This window comes from Carex rostrata, chromosome 27 (genome assembly GCF_964058835.1).
Source record: "Carex rostrata chromosome 27, lpCarRost1.2, whole genome shotgun sequence".
In the NCBI taxonomy this organism is placed as follows: Eukaryota; Viridiplantae; Streptophyta; class Magnoliopsida; order Poales; family Cyperaceae; genus Carex; species Carex rostrata.
In genome coordinates this window covers 1,366,677-1,386,477 of record NC_135944.1, presented here as the reverse complement: position 1 = coordinate 1,386,477, position 19,801 = coordinate 1,366,677, and the positions used below count along the sequence as shown (strand labels likewise).

General features: G+C 32.2%; 2 protein-coding genes across 6 annotated transcripts; one reads left to right on the top strand and one right to left on the bottom strand.

Annotated features, from left to right (window-relative positions):
* The first annotated feature begins 3,131 nt into the window (after positions 1-3,131).
* On the top strand, positions 3,132-8,172 carry LOC144544960 (protein IQ-DOMAIN 19-like). 4 transcript variants are annotated; one of them, XM_078293519.1, is made up of 5 exons: positions 3,132-3,719; positions 4,892-5,137; positions 6,394-6,712; positions 7,102-7,457; positions 7,899-8,172. In XM_078293519.1, the coding sequence occupies exons 1-5, from the start codon at positions 3,297-3,299 to the stop codon at positions 7,914-7,916; spliced, it is 1,362 nt and encodes a 453-aa protein (XP_078149645.1). In that variant the 5' UTR covers positions 3,132-3,296; the 3' UTR covers positions 7,917-8,172. The 4 variants fall into 4 exon arrangements, with proteins under 4 accessions (XP_078149645.1, XP_078149643.1, XP_078149644.1 ...); XM_078293517.1 differs by having other exon boundaries at positions 3,137-3,719; positions 7,099-7,457; XM_078293518.1 differs by having other exon boundaries at positions 3,159-3,719; positions 6,391-6,712.
* Positions 8,173-9,192: 1,020 nt separating this feature from the next.
* Positions 9,193-15,730, bottom strand: LOC144544959 (serine/threonine-protein kinase Nek2-like). 2 transcript variants are annotated; one of them, XM_078293514.1, is made up of 16 exons: positions 15,403-15,730; positions 14,937-15,069; positions 14,760-14,826; positions 14,473-14,538; positions 14,339-14,385; positions 14,186-14,231; positions 13,689-13,769; positions 13,544-13,586; positions 13,406-13,455; positions 13,230-13,311; positions 13,095-13,144; positions 12,905-12,978; positions 12,423-12,474; positions 11,295-11,643; positions 10,577-10,743; positions 9,193-10,036 (listed from the first exon to the last, which is right to left on the bottom strand). In XM_078293514.1, the coding sequence occupies exons 2-16, from the start codon at positions 15,020-15,022 to the stop codon at positions 9,482-9,484; spliced, it is 1,815 nt and encodes a 604-aa protein (XP_078149640.1). In that variant the 5' UTR covers positions 15,023-15,069; positions 15,403-15,730; the 3' UTR covers positions 9,193-9,481. The 2 variants fall into 2 exon arrangements, with proteins under 2 accessions (XP_078149640.1, XP_078149641.1); XM_078293515.1 differs by lacking the exon at positions 15,403-15,730 and adding an exon at positions 15,187-15,295.
* Positions 15,731-19,801: the final 4,071 nt, after the last annotated feature.

Here is a 19,801-nt window from a genome sequence, read left to right as displayed (position 1 = left end):
TTTGAATTAAAAGACTTAATTGACCGGAATTGTATTTTTACCGTTTTAAGAAAACGTTAAATCAAACAATCACAAATTCTGATAAATTTTATTTTTGACACATCCATAGTGTTAACCTATGAACAGAAATTGGACCGACACATTTCCTTTATTTTATTTTTTGCTCAAAATTATGAATTTCAGCGGCTTTAACAAAGAAAATTATTTCAACAGTTATCTTCTTGCTATAAATGTGTTTTGGATTGGCAAAAAAAAAAAAGTTTGGAGTCCTCAAAAATCAAAGCAACGGCTTTGACCAATTAAAAAAAAAAAAAAAACATTTTGTCTGCGGACGTCTAATTTCTATCCGAAGTTTGAAACTGTGATTGTGTTGAAGATTGAATTATTCAATCTTACTTATTTGGTTTAACTTTTTTTTAAGATGGCAAAAATAAAAATTTCGGAATAATTGATGAAGAAGATGTATACGGTGATATTTTAATTAAAAGAAAATTTCGGGATAAATCAATGTCAAACATGATCAACATTTTTTTATTCTTAAATCTATTTTTTCTACGGAATGTATCTTCATAAATAATATGAAAAATGCCTAGAAATACCCAAAATAATGATTGCTATATATCATTGTATATTTTTTTTTCCATTTTTGTTAAAATAACTGCAGGAATTCTTGATACTCAAATAAAAGCCATAAATAATGAGGTCTATCTTTTCTCATATTAAACTTGCTACTAAAATAAGATTTATAAAAATATAAATAAAATAATAATTTCTGCAACACATATATGTGAAATATCAAGTTATAAATAAATAAATAAATATGCACTATCCAAAAGTAAGATCAACTACTATATTCTATATATGTCATTTTCTCAAAAGGATAAAATTAAATATATATATATATATACAAACTGACAAATTAGAGACTGACACGTGAGAAGATCAGCTGAATCTTTTTTATTCTTTATTTATTTTTTTTCTTTTTGGATTTTCAAGATGAGTGAATCTTAACAGCATGGATAGCGATCCCCACCCCTCCCATTTCACATGCTGCTCTTTAACCCATAAATTAAAAACAGATAAATTAATGTAGCCATGCATTAAAACTTCTCCCAAATGCATAATGCTTCTATCTACCTCTACGAATTCGTATCCTCTGCATTAACTCAAAAAGGAATCTTTTGAGTTAATGAATATTGATCTGCTTTAAGATTCGTGCAGACTAAATCCGCACTAATATTAAAGGGCCCCCTATATCATAAATATGGGCCGGATTGGCTGCGTTTAAAATCAGACGGTTGAGATTCATTAACCCCAAAAAAAAAAATTTGAGTTAATGCAGAGGATATGCATTCTCTACCAGTAGGGGTGATCAAATGGTCAGTTCGGTTCAAACTGAAGTAAAATGATTAAACTAAACTTTTCTTCAGTTTTAAAAAATAGAACCGAACCAAATTAAACCTATTGGTACCATTATTAATAAAAATAATATATTGTCATGCACAACAATTGAAGTTCGGTTTGATTCGGTCCGGTTTAATTTAATGAAATCATTGTAATACCAATAAAACCGGTCGGTTCAGTTTAGTCAGTTTTGAAAAATTTAAATCGAACCAATCCATTTAAACCGAAATTTTCCGATTCAGTTAAAAAACCAAACAAACTGAACAGTTTAAACATCCCTATCTACCAGCAATTAACATGGTTGAAATCAGCATAAAGGATGGTATATAATTTAGTGCTATATATAAAATTTAAAATTGGAGAATTTGTGAATATTTGAAGTTGAGAAATTTGACCTCATTTTTATATATCTTAAAGAAATTTCAAACAAAAATATAAGCTTTGACAAAGCTGTTGAGAAAGAATTTAAATGACACATTCTTATTACAAAAATATTTTTTACTTAACGAATGTTAAGCATATTATCCAAATCTATGTAAAATAAAACTTTTTTTAAATTTCTTTTACAACATTAGAAAGAGAGATTTTGAGGGAAATAATGAAAAGGAAAAAACAAAGATAAATCATAAAAGGGTAATTAAATTATTTTTTAGCAGTGCAAATATTTCATCCTTCAATAATTTATAGTGATATTGAGGACAAGATGGAGCAATTTAATTAGTTATTTCCTAAAATAAATTAGCTTTATGAATAAGCCACCAATTTCTAAGATAAAGTTTAATGAATTAATCACATGAAAGAGCGTGAAATCAAAGCCTATAATAATGAAACATGTTGTTGTTAGTTGGCTATCTTTTGGAAAGGAAAGAGACATCTCTGAAATGTTTTTAGCACAATCCACAATTGCTCTATTGGTGTATGTGTTGGCAGAAGAAAAGGATAAAAGGTGAAAGGAGCTTTTGATAATAAATAACATTTTAAAAGAGAATATTATTTGCTCTGATAAAATGAGAATCGGCATCTTATATTTAAAACCAATTATTGAATGGAAAATGATGCTAATACATATGATTTTGTGAAAAATAATTGATGCATTTTTCACTTTAACAGTCCGAAATTGGATATATTCTTCAATGATTTCAAATTGTTTTTCATTTACATTCAATTTGCATGTGAGCATGAAAAGGAGACAAAATTTTTAATTTATCATTTGTGTCCACTTATAATTCATCTTTAGTTCAATACCCAGGATTCTTTATAACAAATTAAATGGTTCACACCAGTGTTATAAGAAACGTCTGTTTAGGCCGATTAATCGGTCGATTAGTCATTAGTAACGATCAAACTGTTATAAATTTTTCCAACTAGTTGTACGATTATTTCTGATTAATTGCTTGATGGTATCATGTATGTCCGATGACCACGTACCGTTATTAACAACACTGGTTCACACTTAGTAAGCTTGCTTAATGGGACATATTCTAGGGAGATTGTACCTTAAGTATTGTAGACAATAAATTCTTTGAAGTTTTTGGAGAACTATAGGTTGGTCAAATTCAACTAGGAGAGGAGACTTGCAGGAATCTTTGTATAAACTTCACTTAATACTTGAGCAAGTTGCTTTCTAAAGAAGTTTAATTTCATCTTTTTCTCTCTCTCAATCCAGATCATGCACCAGATATGTCAGTAAATGGATATAATAACATGTATAATCAGACCAACTCATCATTAAAAAACAAAAAAGAAGAAATAAACCAAACCAAACATAGAAAGAGATAGAAACAGATAACCCCCTCATGTGTCATGTCTCCTCCTCTCCCTCTCTCTATCTCTCTCTCTCTATCCACAACAATGTCACCATCTTACATTAGACACCTTCTTTGATTGCTTCAATGGGTAAAACTGGGAAATGGTTCAAGAGTTTTCTCACAGGAAAAAGAGATAAACCAAAAGAAAAATGTGATAATATTTCTTCTTCTAATTCTTCGACACCGGTACCGAAAGAGAAGCGGAGATGGAGCTTTCGCCGGCCAACCGAGACCCGTAAAGAACACGACCAATCTCTTGCCTCCACATCAGCACATGGATTCTTGGAAAGCCGCATTGACCCGGAGCGCCATGCTGTCGCAGTGGCAGTTGCAACAGCCGCTGCAGCAGATGCGGCTGTTGCAGCAGCTCAGGCCGCAGCAGCTATGGTTCGACTGACAAGTGGGCCAACTGGTAAAAGTGGTGGTAATGGGAGAATTCCTAGGAGGAATAGTGTGATTGAGGAGGTGGCTGCCATTAAAATTCAATCAGTTTTCAGATCATATTTGGTATGTTTTTTCAACATATTTTGCTCTGAATTTTATTCAAATTTGGTTATTTTGTTCTTGGTAATTTTGTTCTGTGGGAAATTTTGAATTTTTTACTGTACTGTGTGCTCTGTTTTCTTTAGGCAAAAATACATCAGGCAAAAATTTAACAAAATTTCCAGGAAGTATATATGCATAATTTGTGACATAATCACAAATTGATGAATTAGTAAGTTTTTATTCAGATCTTTTTGTGCATTATCTTTGAAAATATTTTTGTGGAAGATTTGTTATCTTTTGTAATTGAATTTGATTGGTTCTCTTAGATCTCGTCTAATTCTAAAATCTATAATTGTTTTTGCTTAATTTTCTTTTTTTCCAATTTATTAATTAATAGGCATTGTTATATTATCATCATTGTATATTTTTTTTTCTATTCTCGAATTGTTTCGTAATAGGGAAGACTTGACTTTAAAAAAATATTAAAAGCTCACTGTTGTATGTACTGCTGTGTATTAAATGAGACTATATTCTTATATAGTATCAGTATTTATCACTTGACAAAAGGTACCATGAACCTAGTGCATTATTTCCATATTTACTTATTGTTAGTTGTTAGGTAGAAAATTTTAATATTCTTTATGGTCGTACTTCAATACTAAAAAAATTTAGACAATCAATATTAATTTCATTAGATGGATATGTTGTCCTTGGTTAATTGAATGGTTAGAACTAATTCTAATATTTTTATTAAAATATGGTGTATTAATTAGACCATAAATTTATTTTTAATACCCAAATGTCTAAGAGTACTAAATATTATTTTTAAAAGCAATAGAATCTGCAACCTGACATTTGTAATAATTCCTCACAACTTGTTAATTATGACACAAAATTGTAAATGCACCCCTGCTATCCTAGAAAATTATGTAATTGAAAATACACCCCTACAAATCACAAAACCAGCATCAACCTATAAAGTATGAAAGGAATTAGTATTTCAGTTATTGTTGAAGAAGTCAAAAATTATGGGCTTGCATTGACTGCTCTCAGTTTGTCACAGTCGGTATACAGTATACTGGTACGATATATTCTACCATACTTGACACCTATGCATCAGCAATTGAGAATTTTAGGAAGAGAAAAAATTACAGGAATTTTTATGAAACAATAAGCAACTGAACTTCTTACAGGCAAGGAAAGCGCTATGTGCACTTAAAGGACTGGTTAAGTTACAAGCACTGGTACGAGGCCGCCTTGTCAGAAAACAGGCCTCTGCAACTCTCCGGTGCATGCAAGCTCTTGTGGCAGTTCAAACACGGGCCCGCTTGCAGAGGATAAAGATACTAGAAGAGGAAGAGAGGAGCCAGTGTCGGACCCCACAACGCCAGCGCTCCGTCCGAAACTCGCCTCAGCATCCCCGATTCAGACAATCAAATGTAAGTCAAGATATACATGTTAGATTTATTTTGTGGGTTTTCCTAATTACTTTAAACCCTAACCAAGATCTACTCCTATGTAAGAAATTAAACTTAATGCACAACGAAACTTACTTTCCATCTTCAAAAGCCTCCATATGCTATCAATCAGACAGCTTCCAAGACTCTAGGTTGATAAGCTCCTGGTCTTGACTTGAGTTGTTGGCTCTCGAGTCCTTCCAAGAACTTGCAATCCTCTTTTCTTTTTCTCTGGCTATCCGAAAAATATGACAGAGTATCTCGTCTTTAATGGAGCAGACAATTGTGATTGTGATTGCAAGCCTTGGAGACTCAGTCTTTAAATACAAGTGCTAGGTCCTCAATTTAGCATAACCATAGCCTAAAATTGGCGTAACATGCCAAAATAACCATAACCAAAAATAATTTCAGGTTCACTAATTTCATATCAGTGCCGAAATTATCACATGTATATTATTTAGACTAATTATAATCGGTCCATTAACAATTATAATTAATCAAATTTATTTCTATACATTTTCGGTTCCAAACCTAATTGAAATACGTATAATGTCATTCCTTAATTAATCACTTATTTTGACATTAATATTCATGATAGTATTAGACATATAATTATAATACACGCATGTCCAACTTAATTTATTGGATTTAGACGTCTCTAAATCCAACAATACATACTGGTACCCTTCTCTTTTTTTAACTTTGACTTGACTTGGATGGTAAAAGTACTATAGAGGCAGTAACAGGAATTTGAACAAGTGTGTATTTAATTCAGAAAAAAAAAATCACCTCATATCATACAGTATTTCGACCAAAACTGCAATATATACCATAAAATGTTTTCATTTTCAAAATCCAAATAGTTCAAATAGTAGATCCGAACCGTTAAACAAGATCTCCATATGAAAATATGCTTGCAGACTAAATTTTACATTTTTTAGAATTTCCTTATTATTTTTTAGATAATAGAAAATCACTACTTTTGAATTGTCTAGAATCTTTAGATCAAGCAATTCTCTACCTATCTAAAAAAATAGTAAAGAAATTCTTAAAAATTTAAAATATGATCTACAAGCATATTTTCATATAGAGATCATGCTGGACAGATCGATTGTTTTCACTTTGAAAACATAGTTATTGATCCATAGTAAGGACCGGTATGTGCTATGCATAGTACCATAGCCTCACTCTAAAATTAAACAATCTATCTATATATAACCAATTAAAATTGATAGCAGGATAATAGCACGGAAGAGAATGTCAAGATAGTAGAAGTTGACACCAGCATGCCGAAGGCGAGGCACAGCTACTCGCCAGCTGGCAGTCATCCCGAAAGGCCGCTATCCAGTCATAGTCGCGGTGGGGCCTACCACACAAGCAACCACCCGAAAATCTCACCAACTGCATCTGCTCTGACTGACATGAGTCCGAGAACATACAGTGGTCGGTTTGATGAGTTCTCCTTCACCACTGCACAGAGTGGTGGCTGTAGCCCTGCTTTTGGCAATTATTTTAAATCAGGATCGTGTGCCTCTGATGCCACCAAATCGCCTTACGGTATGTAATTATATAAGATCGGCGCATGTCTTATCTTGTTGGTGCTTGGTGGTACTGGTACCCAACCAGATCGATACCATTTGCCCCAACTGATACGAGTCTGTATCCTCTGAGATATCTTAAATTTTCAGTTTATCAAAAGCGGGGCCAAAATTTGAGATACAAGTAGTGTCATCACTCCCATTTCCGTGCAGAGAGGATTATTGGGCTTTAAGATTCGTGCAGAGTGGATTTCAACGGTTCAGATTTTCTACATATCAACTGAAAGTTTGAGATATCTCAGGGGAAATTTTTTGCAATAACAGTAAACAATTTAATTCACTAGGTCACCTCTTGAGTTGAAATATTAACAAAGAATATAGTAACCTAATAACCTTTTTTCACAGCAGGTACAAGCCAAGACTACCCACTATTTCCTAATTATATGGCCAATACCGAGTCGTCTCGGGCCAAGGCCCGATCACAGAGTGCCCCGAAATCACGACCGGCTGATTCATTCGAGAGGTCAACATCAACAAGCCGGCGAAGGGTGTCTTTGGAAGGAAGAAACATCCCTAGAGGGATTAAAATGCAACGGTCAGCTTCTCAGGCGGGACCCACCGTCAGTGGGTTTCAGTACCAGTATCAGTACCCTTGGTCGGTCAAGCTTGACAAGTCGAGTATATCACTCAAGGATAGTGAGTGCGGGTCGACGAGTACAGTTATGACTAATGCAAGCTACTATAGTACCCTTCTCGCACAAGAGGTGAGATACGGGCATTTTTGGCATTTTTCAAAAATATTTGTTGCATACAAAATTCAAACTCGTATTATTTTTTCCTAACAACCTGAATTGTTTAACCAGAACAATACCATATTGACCCAACCATATTACCTTTTTAATGCATGATTGTGCAATTTACAAATCCAGGTTGCCCTTCTAATAGTAATTTATTTTAAGCGGACCATGAAATTGGATTAATTGGTTATTGTAATATTATTGCATTTAGTTCCAAAAGCATAAAATCAAGTTGAAGTAATTTTTTATAATAAAATCAAAGTTGTAGTTTGCATAGTTCACAATGGATGGTACATATGTACCAGTGGCAAGTACTGATACGGATGGCCATAGTTCTAGCTTTACTGAAATTTTATTAAAAAAATAGACATGAAATATAAGAAGTTTTTTGGAAATGATAATTTTCAGGTTCATGGGATAAGGTAGGCTGTTTATATCTGAAGTCTATATAAAAGAAATTCAAGAAGGATGGTTTTGGTTCTTGTTAGGAGATTGTGTTTGACATTTTTTTTTCCTTTTTTTTTTGGATTTTGGGTTTGGATTTTATCTGCAATTGCCTAGAGATGTTTTTGTTTGATTGTAGATGATGATTAATAAAAAAAAATCACAAATTTCTGATCTTCCCTTTTTGGTATGTGGTGTAAGACTATGTAATGTAAATTAAAGTTTGATCTTGCTTGATTACAGATTTTGTAAATTGAATCCAAATTTAATTAGAACATGATTGAAGTTTCTAAATCTTAATTAGAAGAATCAAAGATTGTTCCACAAACAAAAAGTATTTCATGAATTACTATGCATCTAATTATCATCTATAAAGCCTAGATCAAAGTCAAATATTATGTGTTAGTATGTTACTGATTCAACCTAACCAGTGCAACTGAGACATATTTAAACTCTTATAAAAAATAAAAAAATAAAAAGAGGGGGGTTATTTTGGGTAGAGATTTAGTTTGGATTGGAGACAAGCTCAAGCATTTGCATGGATCTGAAAACACAACTATTTGTCTAAAGGGGAGAAATTTAAATATTGGTAAATAAAGAATGTACCAGTATAGGGGCCATGCCAATATACCTGCTTCAATGCAAATTTGATAGTCTGCATATGTGCCGGATCTGAATTAGCCAGCATATATATGCAGAACAGAAATTCAATCATAAATATAAAAAACTTGTTAGAACCGATTCATGTTATAGTAATATACTGGTATAATACAAGCGTGTATACACAAAAAATAAACTGGAACATACTGGGCATCGCAGTATGATCTTCTCCATTTGGAATTTTTTTTCCCAAAAATGGGGATATGTAACAATTAGTCAACAAAACAATATGAATATTAGCTGAAATAACAGTTTATTGGTAAGAAAAATATTTTCAATTAGTATGGTTAGGTTCCTACCTACCTGGGCCTAATCAAACTACACCCAGCCCAAAGTTGGCTATGGAGAAAAATATGTGAAGGATTATTAGGAGATGCACTGAAATATCCAAAATTTGAGAGGCCCAATTTTGTAAGATAATTATCCTCATTTATTCACAATGAGTTCAATTAAATATCAAAGTAAAAAATTTCTTGGTATATGTATGGCATAGGAAACAGCATTCTCTTTCCTTGTAAGTGGTTTTTTCTACAATCCGCTACTTATTTTGGTTCATGGTGCAAGTATCCAAAGTTTGTTATTAGCAAGAATTGCACAAATTTCAATTGGGAATGAATATATAACTGGCAAATTAGCAATAATTGCACAAATTTCCCCTGCAATTAACTAAACTAAGAGTTACTAGTACTATTCTACAGACCACAGGAACTACTATTACTTGACAGTTGACATGAAAACATGGAACAAGCTAGCATTCCTACTACAACTACAACTAAAGAAGCCACAGAGAAAGTGACGAATCGACAACCCTAAATGCTAACACCTTAACCACTACAATCTCTCAAATTTTACAAAAATCGTTGCCTGGAATTAACCAAAGCAACTAACTATAACCCGGTCTCTTTGAAACTTTTTGTTAACCAAATTGCGGTCTCTCTCGGTGAAACCTTCTCTGGCCCAAATGGTTTCAACAAAATCCCTAATTCCTCGTACCGTTCTTGCTGTAACAAACTTGCACTAAATTCCAACAAACCCTCCAAGGCCTCCGCTCTTTGCTGGAATGATGACGTGTCAAACCGCCTCTGACGTGAGTCTGACGAGCCCCGGCTTGAGATACCAGTAGTGTCATCACTTCCATTACCGTTTTTCATCTCTGAGTGAAATATCTGAACCGTGCATTTGTCTTTGGTGATTGAACAGTCAGCCGGGTGCCACATAGGTGAAGGTGACAGGTCACATAATGGGTCGTCAGAGGCAAGTGGGAACTCAACCATGCGATCAATGTGAGGTGCATTTACCGACACATTGGGGGAATCGATCTGGCTTAACATGCCAAGGCTTCGTCTACTGGCGTGATATGCAGGGGTTTGTAATGGAAGGGATGCCCTACGAGTTGCACGTGCAATATCAGTGTGTTTGGCTGGTGTGCTCGAATACTGCACCTGGCAATAAATCAAATGCATGAGTTCCAGAGAAATTTACAACAGAAAGATATTACTAAAAATCAGACCCAATATATTTACTGTAATCATGTACATTAACTTCAAACTTCTTATATTCAATAATATCAAGGTAAAGGATTTTGAGAAAGAGAAATGGATTGAATCTTCCAGTATATAATTATAAAGGCAGTGTACATAGCTTCACATAAGCTCAATCTGAATGTAACTAATTATGTTATTAAAACTAACTAATTCGGTTATCTAACTAAATCTGTTATGATTTTAATCAATGGTTTGACCAGTCAATTTCCTTTATTATGTTTGACTGGTCAACCTTTACAATATTATAATTCTACTCAATTCTTCTAATACAACATTAGCCTAACTCTATTACAAGGCGAAAAGAAACGGCTCTTTTAGGTTGGTACAAACTTCTCAAAGAGGTCTTATTCGTTAAAACAGGACAATTGTAGATGCAATTTGCAAAAAAAAAAAACCCAAGAAAAAGAACAAATCATATTTAATAAAAATAGTCATTACCTCTTTGAGGTCTGTTTTGAGATGGAAGGTGCGAGAAGCCTCAGCGTGGGTCCGTGGGGTGGTGATGGTCTTGGAAGGCGTGTATTTAGGAGTGTGCATGACACTCGAATGCCTCCTGTTAATCGTATTTTTACCTCCTGAATTTACCTCTCCTACTTGATTGCTCCCTGTTAAGAGTCCAATCAACGAGATTATGATATTATATGATACTAAAAAGGTCAAGTGAGGCTATGGCCCATGGTACTATGCATAGAGCGGATTGGTCCGCACTATGGATCAATATTTCCATTTTCAATGTTCAAACAGTCAATCCGAACAGCTCAACATGATCTCCATATGAAGATGTACTTGTGGATCAAAATTTATATTTCTTACAATTTTTTTAGATAGGTAGAAAATCGCATGATCTATAAATACTAGACTATTCAAAAGTAGTGATTTTCTACCCATCTAAAAAAAGAGAAAAAAATTCTATTAAATGTAAATTTCATCAGCAATTATATTTTTATATGGAAATCAAGTTGAACGGTTCAGATCGGCTATTTGGACTTTGAAAACAAAAATATTAATCAATAGCACGGACCAATCAGCGCTATGCATAATACCATAGCCTCGGTCCTAATGAAAAATAAAGATCATTCTTTTATCATCATTTAGATTTCCTCTATGTTAATCCTACTTTTACATTTGTCCATAAAATATGAAAAATTCTACATACCTATTGAAAAATCCTTGGTACGTTGACAAGATGCATTTCTAATATACTTCACACTCTGAGTAGAACTAATAGACACTCGATCAGCTGATGGCTTCACAAATTTATCATTTGCATAGGAGGCCCTCCTGTTACTCCCCATTTTCTCATTGCACACTGATCCTTCGCCTCCTATTTCCGCTATCTCTTGCTCGACCTCTTCTTTGGGGAAGCTGATGCGCTTTATTTTGGGGCTTGGCAAGTGGGAGTTCTTTATTTGAGGCATTGGTGAGTGACGGCCTGGGTTCATTGATTTTAAATGAACCTGGAGTACGTAAGGTTGTAGATGCGGGTGCTTTAGGAGTTCTCCAGCCTGACACAATCAAAGAAAGACTTGTTAATGTTATACATTATCTTTATTGTAGACATCTAATATATTATTCTTTTTTGTAATTAAATCTCTAAAATTGAAAATTACACCAAATAATCTTGATTTAATTCTAATTAGAAATGGGTGTCGCGGTATTATTTAATATGGACCATGTTTTTCCAACTACTTAAAATGGAAACAGGAAAAGCGAAATAAATTGAAATTATCTATTTTTGCATGAACTTTTAATAATAAATTCAGTAGCTCTCCAGCCTAACACAATCAAATAAAGACTTTATTAATGTTTATACATTATCTTTGTTGTAGAGTAGTGTTTCACAGATGAAAACAGTCTAATATATTATCCTATTTCGTAATTAGATCTCTAAAGTTGCAAATTACACCAAAAACATTTTTGGTTTATTTTCAACTAAAAACGGGCGTCACAGTATTTTCCATTTGATATGGACCAGGTTTTTCCAACTACTTCAATGGAAAGGGAAATAAAATGAAATTATCTATTTTTACATGATTTTTTATTAATAAATTTAGTTGATTTCATACCTAATAATGTGGGTTAGATGTGGTTTGTTTATTTGATGGGTGCATCATTTTAATGGTTGAGTTTTTTGTTTGCAAATGATCTAATAATTGCTAGGGTGGTTTTAATGCTCAAAAATTTCAGTATAGTACATAGAATGCTTTAAATATGTCATGAGCACACTGTCAAAAAATAATCTTCAAACAGCAGTGAAACAAAGATAAAGAAAAAAATAACATACGCTTGGTCGGTGCTCAGGGCTTTTGCGCAACATGCTTTTGATAAGTCCCCTACTGTAATAATAAAGATGTTGGTCATCTTAGACAAGTATTTCAAAAAAAAACACAATAGAAATTTAAATTTAAAAGGTATTTGACAGGAGCAAATTTATGTGCCTGTATACCCCCCCCCCCCCCCTCCCAAAGGGGTATTCCCAGCAGAAAACTTAAAACTTATCATGTCTGTCGCAACAAATATATTAATAGGATACCCAGAAAACATGTCAATTACCACATATACCCCTGTAAAATGAAGAAGAGAACATGTGTAATTTAGATTTCCCATTAATAGCCACTTGTGTCTGCATAATATTCAGAGGGGGTACATGCAATTACACAACTTTCAGGGATATACGTGATAATTCAATGTTCTGTAGGGCCAGATGTGAATGAATTTAATCTAATTTGATATAATGAAAGCATATTTAAGAATAAATAAACTCACAATGCACCAGAGTATGTGGTTGGTAGAGGAGAAATTATCGATTTGGTAATTTTGTTAATCAATGCTTGCATGTCCTGGTTAAACAAAAAATCAAAGTCACGTCTTAGTTCGGTCAAGTCTTGCCATACATATAATAAAAACAATGCCAATAAAAGTTAATCATTTTTAATATACGGATTGAAAGGCTTACAAAAGCTTTGAAAGCAGGCCTGAGAGACGCCATCTCGTATATACAACAACCTGAAGTACATTTCAGCCAATCAATAAGAAAATGCTTTCCATTAAAGAAAGATGTAAAATATTTTCTAAGATATAGTGAGTTTACCTAGGGACCAAATGTCCGATTTAGTGCCATATGGTATATCAGCAAGAAGTTCTGGGCACATGTAACTTGGCGTGCCAACAACCTATAATTAGAATAACCAGAAATTTATTCTTCATATTATGTTGGGCAGATTAATTTTATGTTACTTTTAGGATAGCGAATTGTAGGAAACTCACCGAAGAAGCAAGATCGTCAGAGGTCAATATTTTTGCAAGGCCAAAGTCACCTATTAAGAAATTGCAAATGAAAAGTTTGTAAAAAATGTGAAGTAAAAATAAAAATGATTGAATATTGTTGTAGGATAAGTTGCTTACCTAAACGTATGCTCTGATCTTTTCTAAGAAAAATGTTCGAGCACTGAAAAGGAAAAGAAAAAATAATGCACGATTGTCAAATTTAGGAAAATAGTTAACCATTATTTGTTTAACCCATAATAGAAGAAATTTTGATAAAAGAAACCTTGACATCACGATGAAGAATGTGATTAATATGAAGATAATCCAAAGCCATTAGCAACTGCACCAACCACTTGCATAACTTCTGCTCATAATGAAAGAGATTAGATGGTTTAATATCTCTTATTTTGGTTCAACCAAACATAACAAAATTTACTTGATATTTAATCTCTTATTTCGGTTTAATTGATATATATCTTGATACTATTTCTATGACTATCAAATGTATTTGTGGATGTATTGTGCTTTGACCTTTTGAAATTTAACCTCTTATATCGGTTCAGCCAAACAAACCCAAATTTACTTCGGTTTTTTGGTTCAGTTGACAAGTTTAATTTGGTTGATTCGGTTAGATTTTTGAAAACCAAATAAAATTTTGGTTTGACTATTTTAATTTGGTATTAACCAAACCGACAGTTTTTACCCACCATAATTACATTTAATTGATCCATATGTGCTATGCATTTAGTGAAACACAAATTTTGGCTTAAAGTAACAAACCTCTTCAGAGAAGAGAGTTCCATTAGCCCTTTTTATAGCTTCAGACCTGTGTACACAGAAGTGAAAAATATAAACTTCAAATTCATAAAAGTGTAATTTGAATTTTAAAGATAACATTAAATGTAATATTTATAGAAATAGATAAATGCATACATATCTCCTCCCTCGCAATAACCAATCACAATGCACACATAACAACCCTGAAAAACATAGATAATGATACATATAATGAATATATATACATCCTAGCTGTCTAATTTAATTTAAATAAATGCCAGTAACATTACCTTCTCTACCCATGAATCTTTGTATTCCACAATAAACGGATTCCTTACTTTAGAAATTAACTCCATCTACGCAACACATTCAAAAATAAAATATCAAAATGTTATTCTATCATTCCCAAATTAAAGCTCAGAACTTTCAAACAATAAATATATTCTATTGAGATTTGTCTCGCAAGCCGACAAATATATTGTCAATTTTTTCAATTTTCAACCAATAAATATTTTTTCAATTTTCAACCAATAAATATTTTTTCAACCAGTTTTCATCCCCAAATCAAAATGCTTACTTCCTGATGAGCAGACCTCTTGCATCGATCGGTTTGTCTCGCAAGCCGAATCTTTTTTAACACATACCTGAAAAAACAATTTAAAATCAATAATAGAAAAAATGAAAAAAAAAATAGAGAAATGATGAAAAAATGAAAAAATGAAAAATGTAATTTTTATTTTTTTATTTCCCTTACTTTTTTTTCTCCACTTTGTGCCTGACAAGAAGAGCAGAACCAAATGCCCCTTTTCCAATCTGCTCCAAAACCTCATACTGATCCATTATTTTTCTTTGAACTAGCAATGTTCACCTATCCCTCTTGTTCCAATCTAAAATAAATATAAATAAATAAATAAATAAAAACAGAAAGGAAGGAAAGATTAGGAAAGAAATCTTTCAAAGGATACAGCTAAAAACCTAAGAAAGACAACTAGACATTGATTCACCTCAGAGATAATAAATGCAACATTAACTTCGTTCAATGTCGCATTTACGCCATTAATTACTACTAACATCACTTTCTATTCTCGAAAATCGTGAAAAGGGATTCCAAAATATGACGCAAACGCAAAATTAAGCTTCAAACACTAAAAAATGTACGATTTACTCGAGGCAAACTAGCAAAGATCTAGTCAACTGAATGAATTTCGTAAATTACTTGCCTGAAAAAAACTAAAGATGAGAAAGAGATCCCGCCATTGTTACTTGAATGGAGAAATAGAGTCACACAGCAGATCACATGCGCAGATAGAGACAAAATAGGAGAGAGAAACGAGGTGGGGTTGATGTGAGAGACAGAGAGAGGGAGAGGGAGAAAAAAAAGAGAATGGAGGTTCAAAGTTCAAAGTTCAAAGTTCAAAATTTGGATATAAAACACAGCAAAAAGGTGGAGAGGAGATTGGAAATAGTTGAGAGAGAAATAAAAAGAGATCAGAGGAAAACAGTGAGGAATAGAAAAAGAGTGCAGAGGAGGAGAGAGAGTGTGCTTCAGTGGAAAGAGAGAGAGACTTATTGTAGAGTAGCTGCACAATAGAAGTCAAATCAGTGTTTTTCCATTTTGCTTCATTTTTTTCTCTTTTTATATTTATGTTTACAAATTGGGAGATCATGAGGAAATTTTATGTATATCCTTCAAAAATCTCAAAATTACGTATTTCTCCTTTAAACTTCATCATATCATTTTTTTTTTTTGGATGAAGGTAGAGTACTTCATTGATTTCATTCTAAGAAACGAAATCTACAAAGTTAACGGGTACTGGTATCAAACTACCGGTACCAGTCTTAACAAAAATATACAACAAACTATATCAACTATCAAAAATCAAAATAAAGGAGTAAAAACTTCTATTACTACAGCAACCAACCAACTAACTAAAACTAACAAAACCATAATCACTGTCAGCTGCTACTGCTACTCTCGTCTTCACTTTGACATAGGTCAGAACCACTTATCTTCATCGTATCATATTCATTCCACTAAATTTTTAAAAAACTCATAAATTTAATCAATTTATTGTGTTTTATATTAAACTCATTTTAAATTTATATAGTTCAAGTTTTTCTATTAAAAAGTAAAGTTATGTATTTGTGTAAAAAAATATTCAGTCAAATAATTAGTTGATTTTTGAAGACATATGACTTATTTTTCTATTTGTGATGCATATATAGTATATTTTGGCATACGTTTTGATGTTACAAGTAAAAAGATAAAAAAATAAAAATAAATAAAAAAATCACTACAAGCAAATTAGAAATCTGAATATTTATCTTAAACATGCTGCATAATATTTAATAAAGATAAAATGGATAATGCAATTTGAGATTTATGAGGGTCATATATACATGAAATTCTCCCAATATATTTTTTCGTTGTTGAATCAAATTTTGGGTTAAAGTATTAACGCATATCACGCCGTCCACACTGCATATGGAGTCAAAGGTCGTTTTGTTGTATACATTGGTGAATCTAACTGTGTAGCGAGTCACTGGTAGTCTATAATTCTTTATGATGAAATAGATTATGGATTAATTTCCACAGAATATCCGATATCATGGATCCATGTGGTCGCGAGAGTGATTGCAGTGCGCCGGAGACAAATAAAAAATATTTAATAATATAATATCCAAATTATTTACTTTTGAACCCTACTAGATGTATAGAATTTAGAAGTAGTCCCTGTATTTGTTCTCATTTATGTAATTATTGGTATCATTTTAAATATTTTATTGTTGAAATAGAGTACGCCTGTGGTACTATGTAGGGGTGGCAACGAGCTGTTAACGAGCGAGCTAGGCCACACTCGTACTCGGCTTGTTAGTGTATCAAGCTGAGCGAGCGAGTTTAGATTTTAGGTTCCGAGCTAAAACTATTGCTCAAGACCGACTCGTGGCTTGTCCGAGCGAGCCGAGCTAGCTCGTTAGTAGCTTGGCAGATATATAAATTTATATATTTTCTTTCCTGCTATATCTTAAATTTTCATATCACATCTTATTAATTATGACTAAAACAAAATAATATTTATATGACTAATTACTGAGGAATGCTCTTAATTCAATTGTAATTAAGTAAATCAACTATTATAAATTAAGTTTACAGCTAAATTCATACATACAAATATATAAAAATCCTAAATTCATACAAATATATTCACAGAATAAATTCATGCATACCAAATCAAACAAATTCATACAAATTAACTTCATTGCTTATAATTAATTCACACATATTCTATATAAAATTACCAATCAACTTAAACACAGTCTAAAGTGCAATTGCCATAACACTGTCTACAACATCCATAGACCATAATATCCCCAATCTGAAGTGAACGGATCCGATTAAACTATTAAACTATGTATATTAAATAGCTCGTTAACGACCGAGCTGGCTCGTGCCGAGCCAGGCCAAACTCAAACTCATTAATTATGGCTCGAGTATGTAGCGAGCGAGCTAATTTTAACTCGATCCACTAACGAACGAGCTGTTACCGATCGAGTCACGAGCGAATACCAAGCGAGCCACGAGCTTTTTTGCCAGTCCTAGTACTATGCATAGCGCAAATTGGTATGAAAATATATTTGCAGACAAAATTTTACATTTTTTTAGAATATTTAATCACTAATTTTAGATAAGTAAACTTTAATCTATCTAAAAAATCGTAAAATTCAACAATTATATTTTTTTATACATAGAACAGTTAAAATTAAATATTTAAACTTTAAAAGTGAATATATTGATTCATAGTATTGATCATTATGCGCTATGCATAGTAATTTGAGCTCACGCGTTGAAATAATATATTTTAATTAAGCATAATTATTTTGACTCAAATAAGTGTCAATTTTTAAAGGAGTTGGGTTATAAATTTGAAAGTTGAGTAAAGCTATGGTGTGATGTGCTCAATAAGAGAGTTTGGTGAGTACAACTCCAAAAGTATATTATATCGACGTCAAATGTCGAATCCAAACCGTTGAAATCCATGTATTTTCATGAGTGATGCATATACATGCAAAATTTTGAAAGTTTCGAATTTATTTACTACAAGGTCAAGCAGTCAAAGAAATAATAAAAATTGAATATATAAATTAACTTATAAAATGTTCATTTTTTTTACCACTTTACGGTGTAGCAAATAAATTCGAAACTTTTAAAATTTTACATGTCTATGTATCACTCATGAAATACATGAATTTCAACGGTTTAGATTTAACGTATGAAGTCAATTTGATGAACTTTTGCAGTTGTGCTCACCAAACTTTCTTGGTGAGCACATCACACTCTAGCCTTACTCTTAAAAGTTTGAGATAATTATCTTGTCGCAATCAAATAGTTGTGAAGATGCTTGTTTCACTTGTTATCATTGTAAATGTTATTGTTGAAATATTAAATTTAACTTATGCATCATTACCCCCAAATGATTTCTTATGTGCTTTTGTTTCAACTTTTTTAGTTTTAAATGGGTTGTATTATAAAATTTGAAAGTTTAAGATAATTATATTGTCGCAATCAAATAGTGTCAAGATGCTTGTTTCACTTTAGACAAAAAGTATGAAATTGACTACGTCGCTTTTAAACTAGACAAGTATGAATTCATTTTCTGACCTTTTAAATTTAAAGCTGTACGCAGTTTTTTAAAAATTGATTTTTACGCGGTATTCGAAAAGACACCGCACACTGTATATACACAATTTTATTCGAATTTATATATGCGCGCAGATTTTAAAATAAAAATTTATATTAATTTGTATACAAAAAAAGTATTTATGATTGACTATACATGTTAAATTGGTGATGAAATATTAAAATATTGATCCTCATCTTATACTAAATGAAATACTGAAATATTCATATATTGTTCTCAATTCGGCTGAATATACGGCCGAATATTCAAAACCGTATATTAGACCGAATACTCATTTTCTATTCGGATTCTAAGCGAATACGAATATTCGGCCGAATAGATCGATTTTTAAAACACTGACTGTACGTAACTATACATATACACGTCAATTCGAAACGGATACTATATTCTGTTAAAATAATTAAAATTAGTTCTGTTTAAAAAAAAATACAACATCATCGGCCATTTTTATTAATAACCCAAAAAAAAAAGTTTTTTACAAAAATAACCTCAAAATCTAATTTTTTTCAAATATAACCAAACCGCCAGGGTTGCTGGCGGTCCACTTCTATAGCGGACCGCCACTATTCCTGGCGGTCCACTTTTTTTTTTTTTTTTTTTTTTTTTTTTTTTTTTTTTTTTTTTTTTTTTTTTTTTAGAGATCTGATTTTTTTTCTTAATATTTTCATTTGTGAAGTTTTAGTTTTTTTTTTTGTTTAGGGTATTTGTCAAAAAATTAAAGACTTGGTCTTTATTAAAATTTTAAATTTCAAGTTCTGACAGCTTGTTGGTCTTTTTTTTTCGGTTTTTATAATATATGTATAATATATACATATATACAAACATACATATGTATTCAGCGATTCAGAACCGTTGGTGGTCATAATTCCCCAACGGTAACCTCCATCACGTGCTTGAAATATTTTCTCGTATGCTGGTG

Excerpts from the sequence above, each read along its gene's own strand:
- LOC144544960 (XM_078293516.1), top strand. The coding sequence starts at position 3,297 with ATGGGTAAAACTGGGAAATGGTTCAAGAGTTTTCTCACAGGAAAAAGA. Across the intron at positions 5,138-6,390 it reads CCCGATTCAGACAATCAAAT|CAGGATAATAGCACGGAAGA; the intron begins GTAAGTCAAGAT and ends TAAAATTGATAG. Across the intron at positions 6,713-7,098 it reads TGCCACCAAATCGCCTTACG|CAGGTACAAGCCAAGACTAC; the intron begins GTATGTAATTAT and ends CTTTTTTCACAG.
- LOC144544959 (XM_078293514.1), bottom strand. The coding sequence starts at position 15,022 with ATGGATCAGTATGAGGTTTTGGAGCAGATTGGAAAAGGGGCATTTGGT. Across the intron at positions 12,979-13,094 it reads GGCCTGCTTTCAAAGCTTTT|GACATGCAAGCATTGATTAA; the intron begins GTAAGCCTTTCA and ends TTGTTTAACCAG. Across the intron at positions 10,744-11,294 it reads TACCAAGGATTTTTCAATAG|GGAGCAATCAAGTAGGAGAG; the intron begins GTATGTAGAATT and ends GACTCTTAACAG.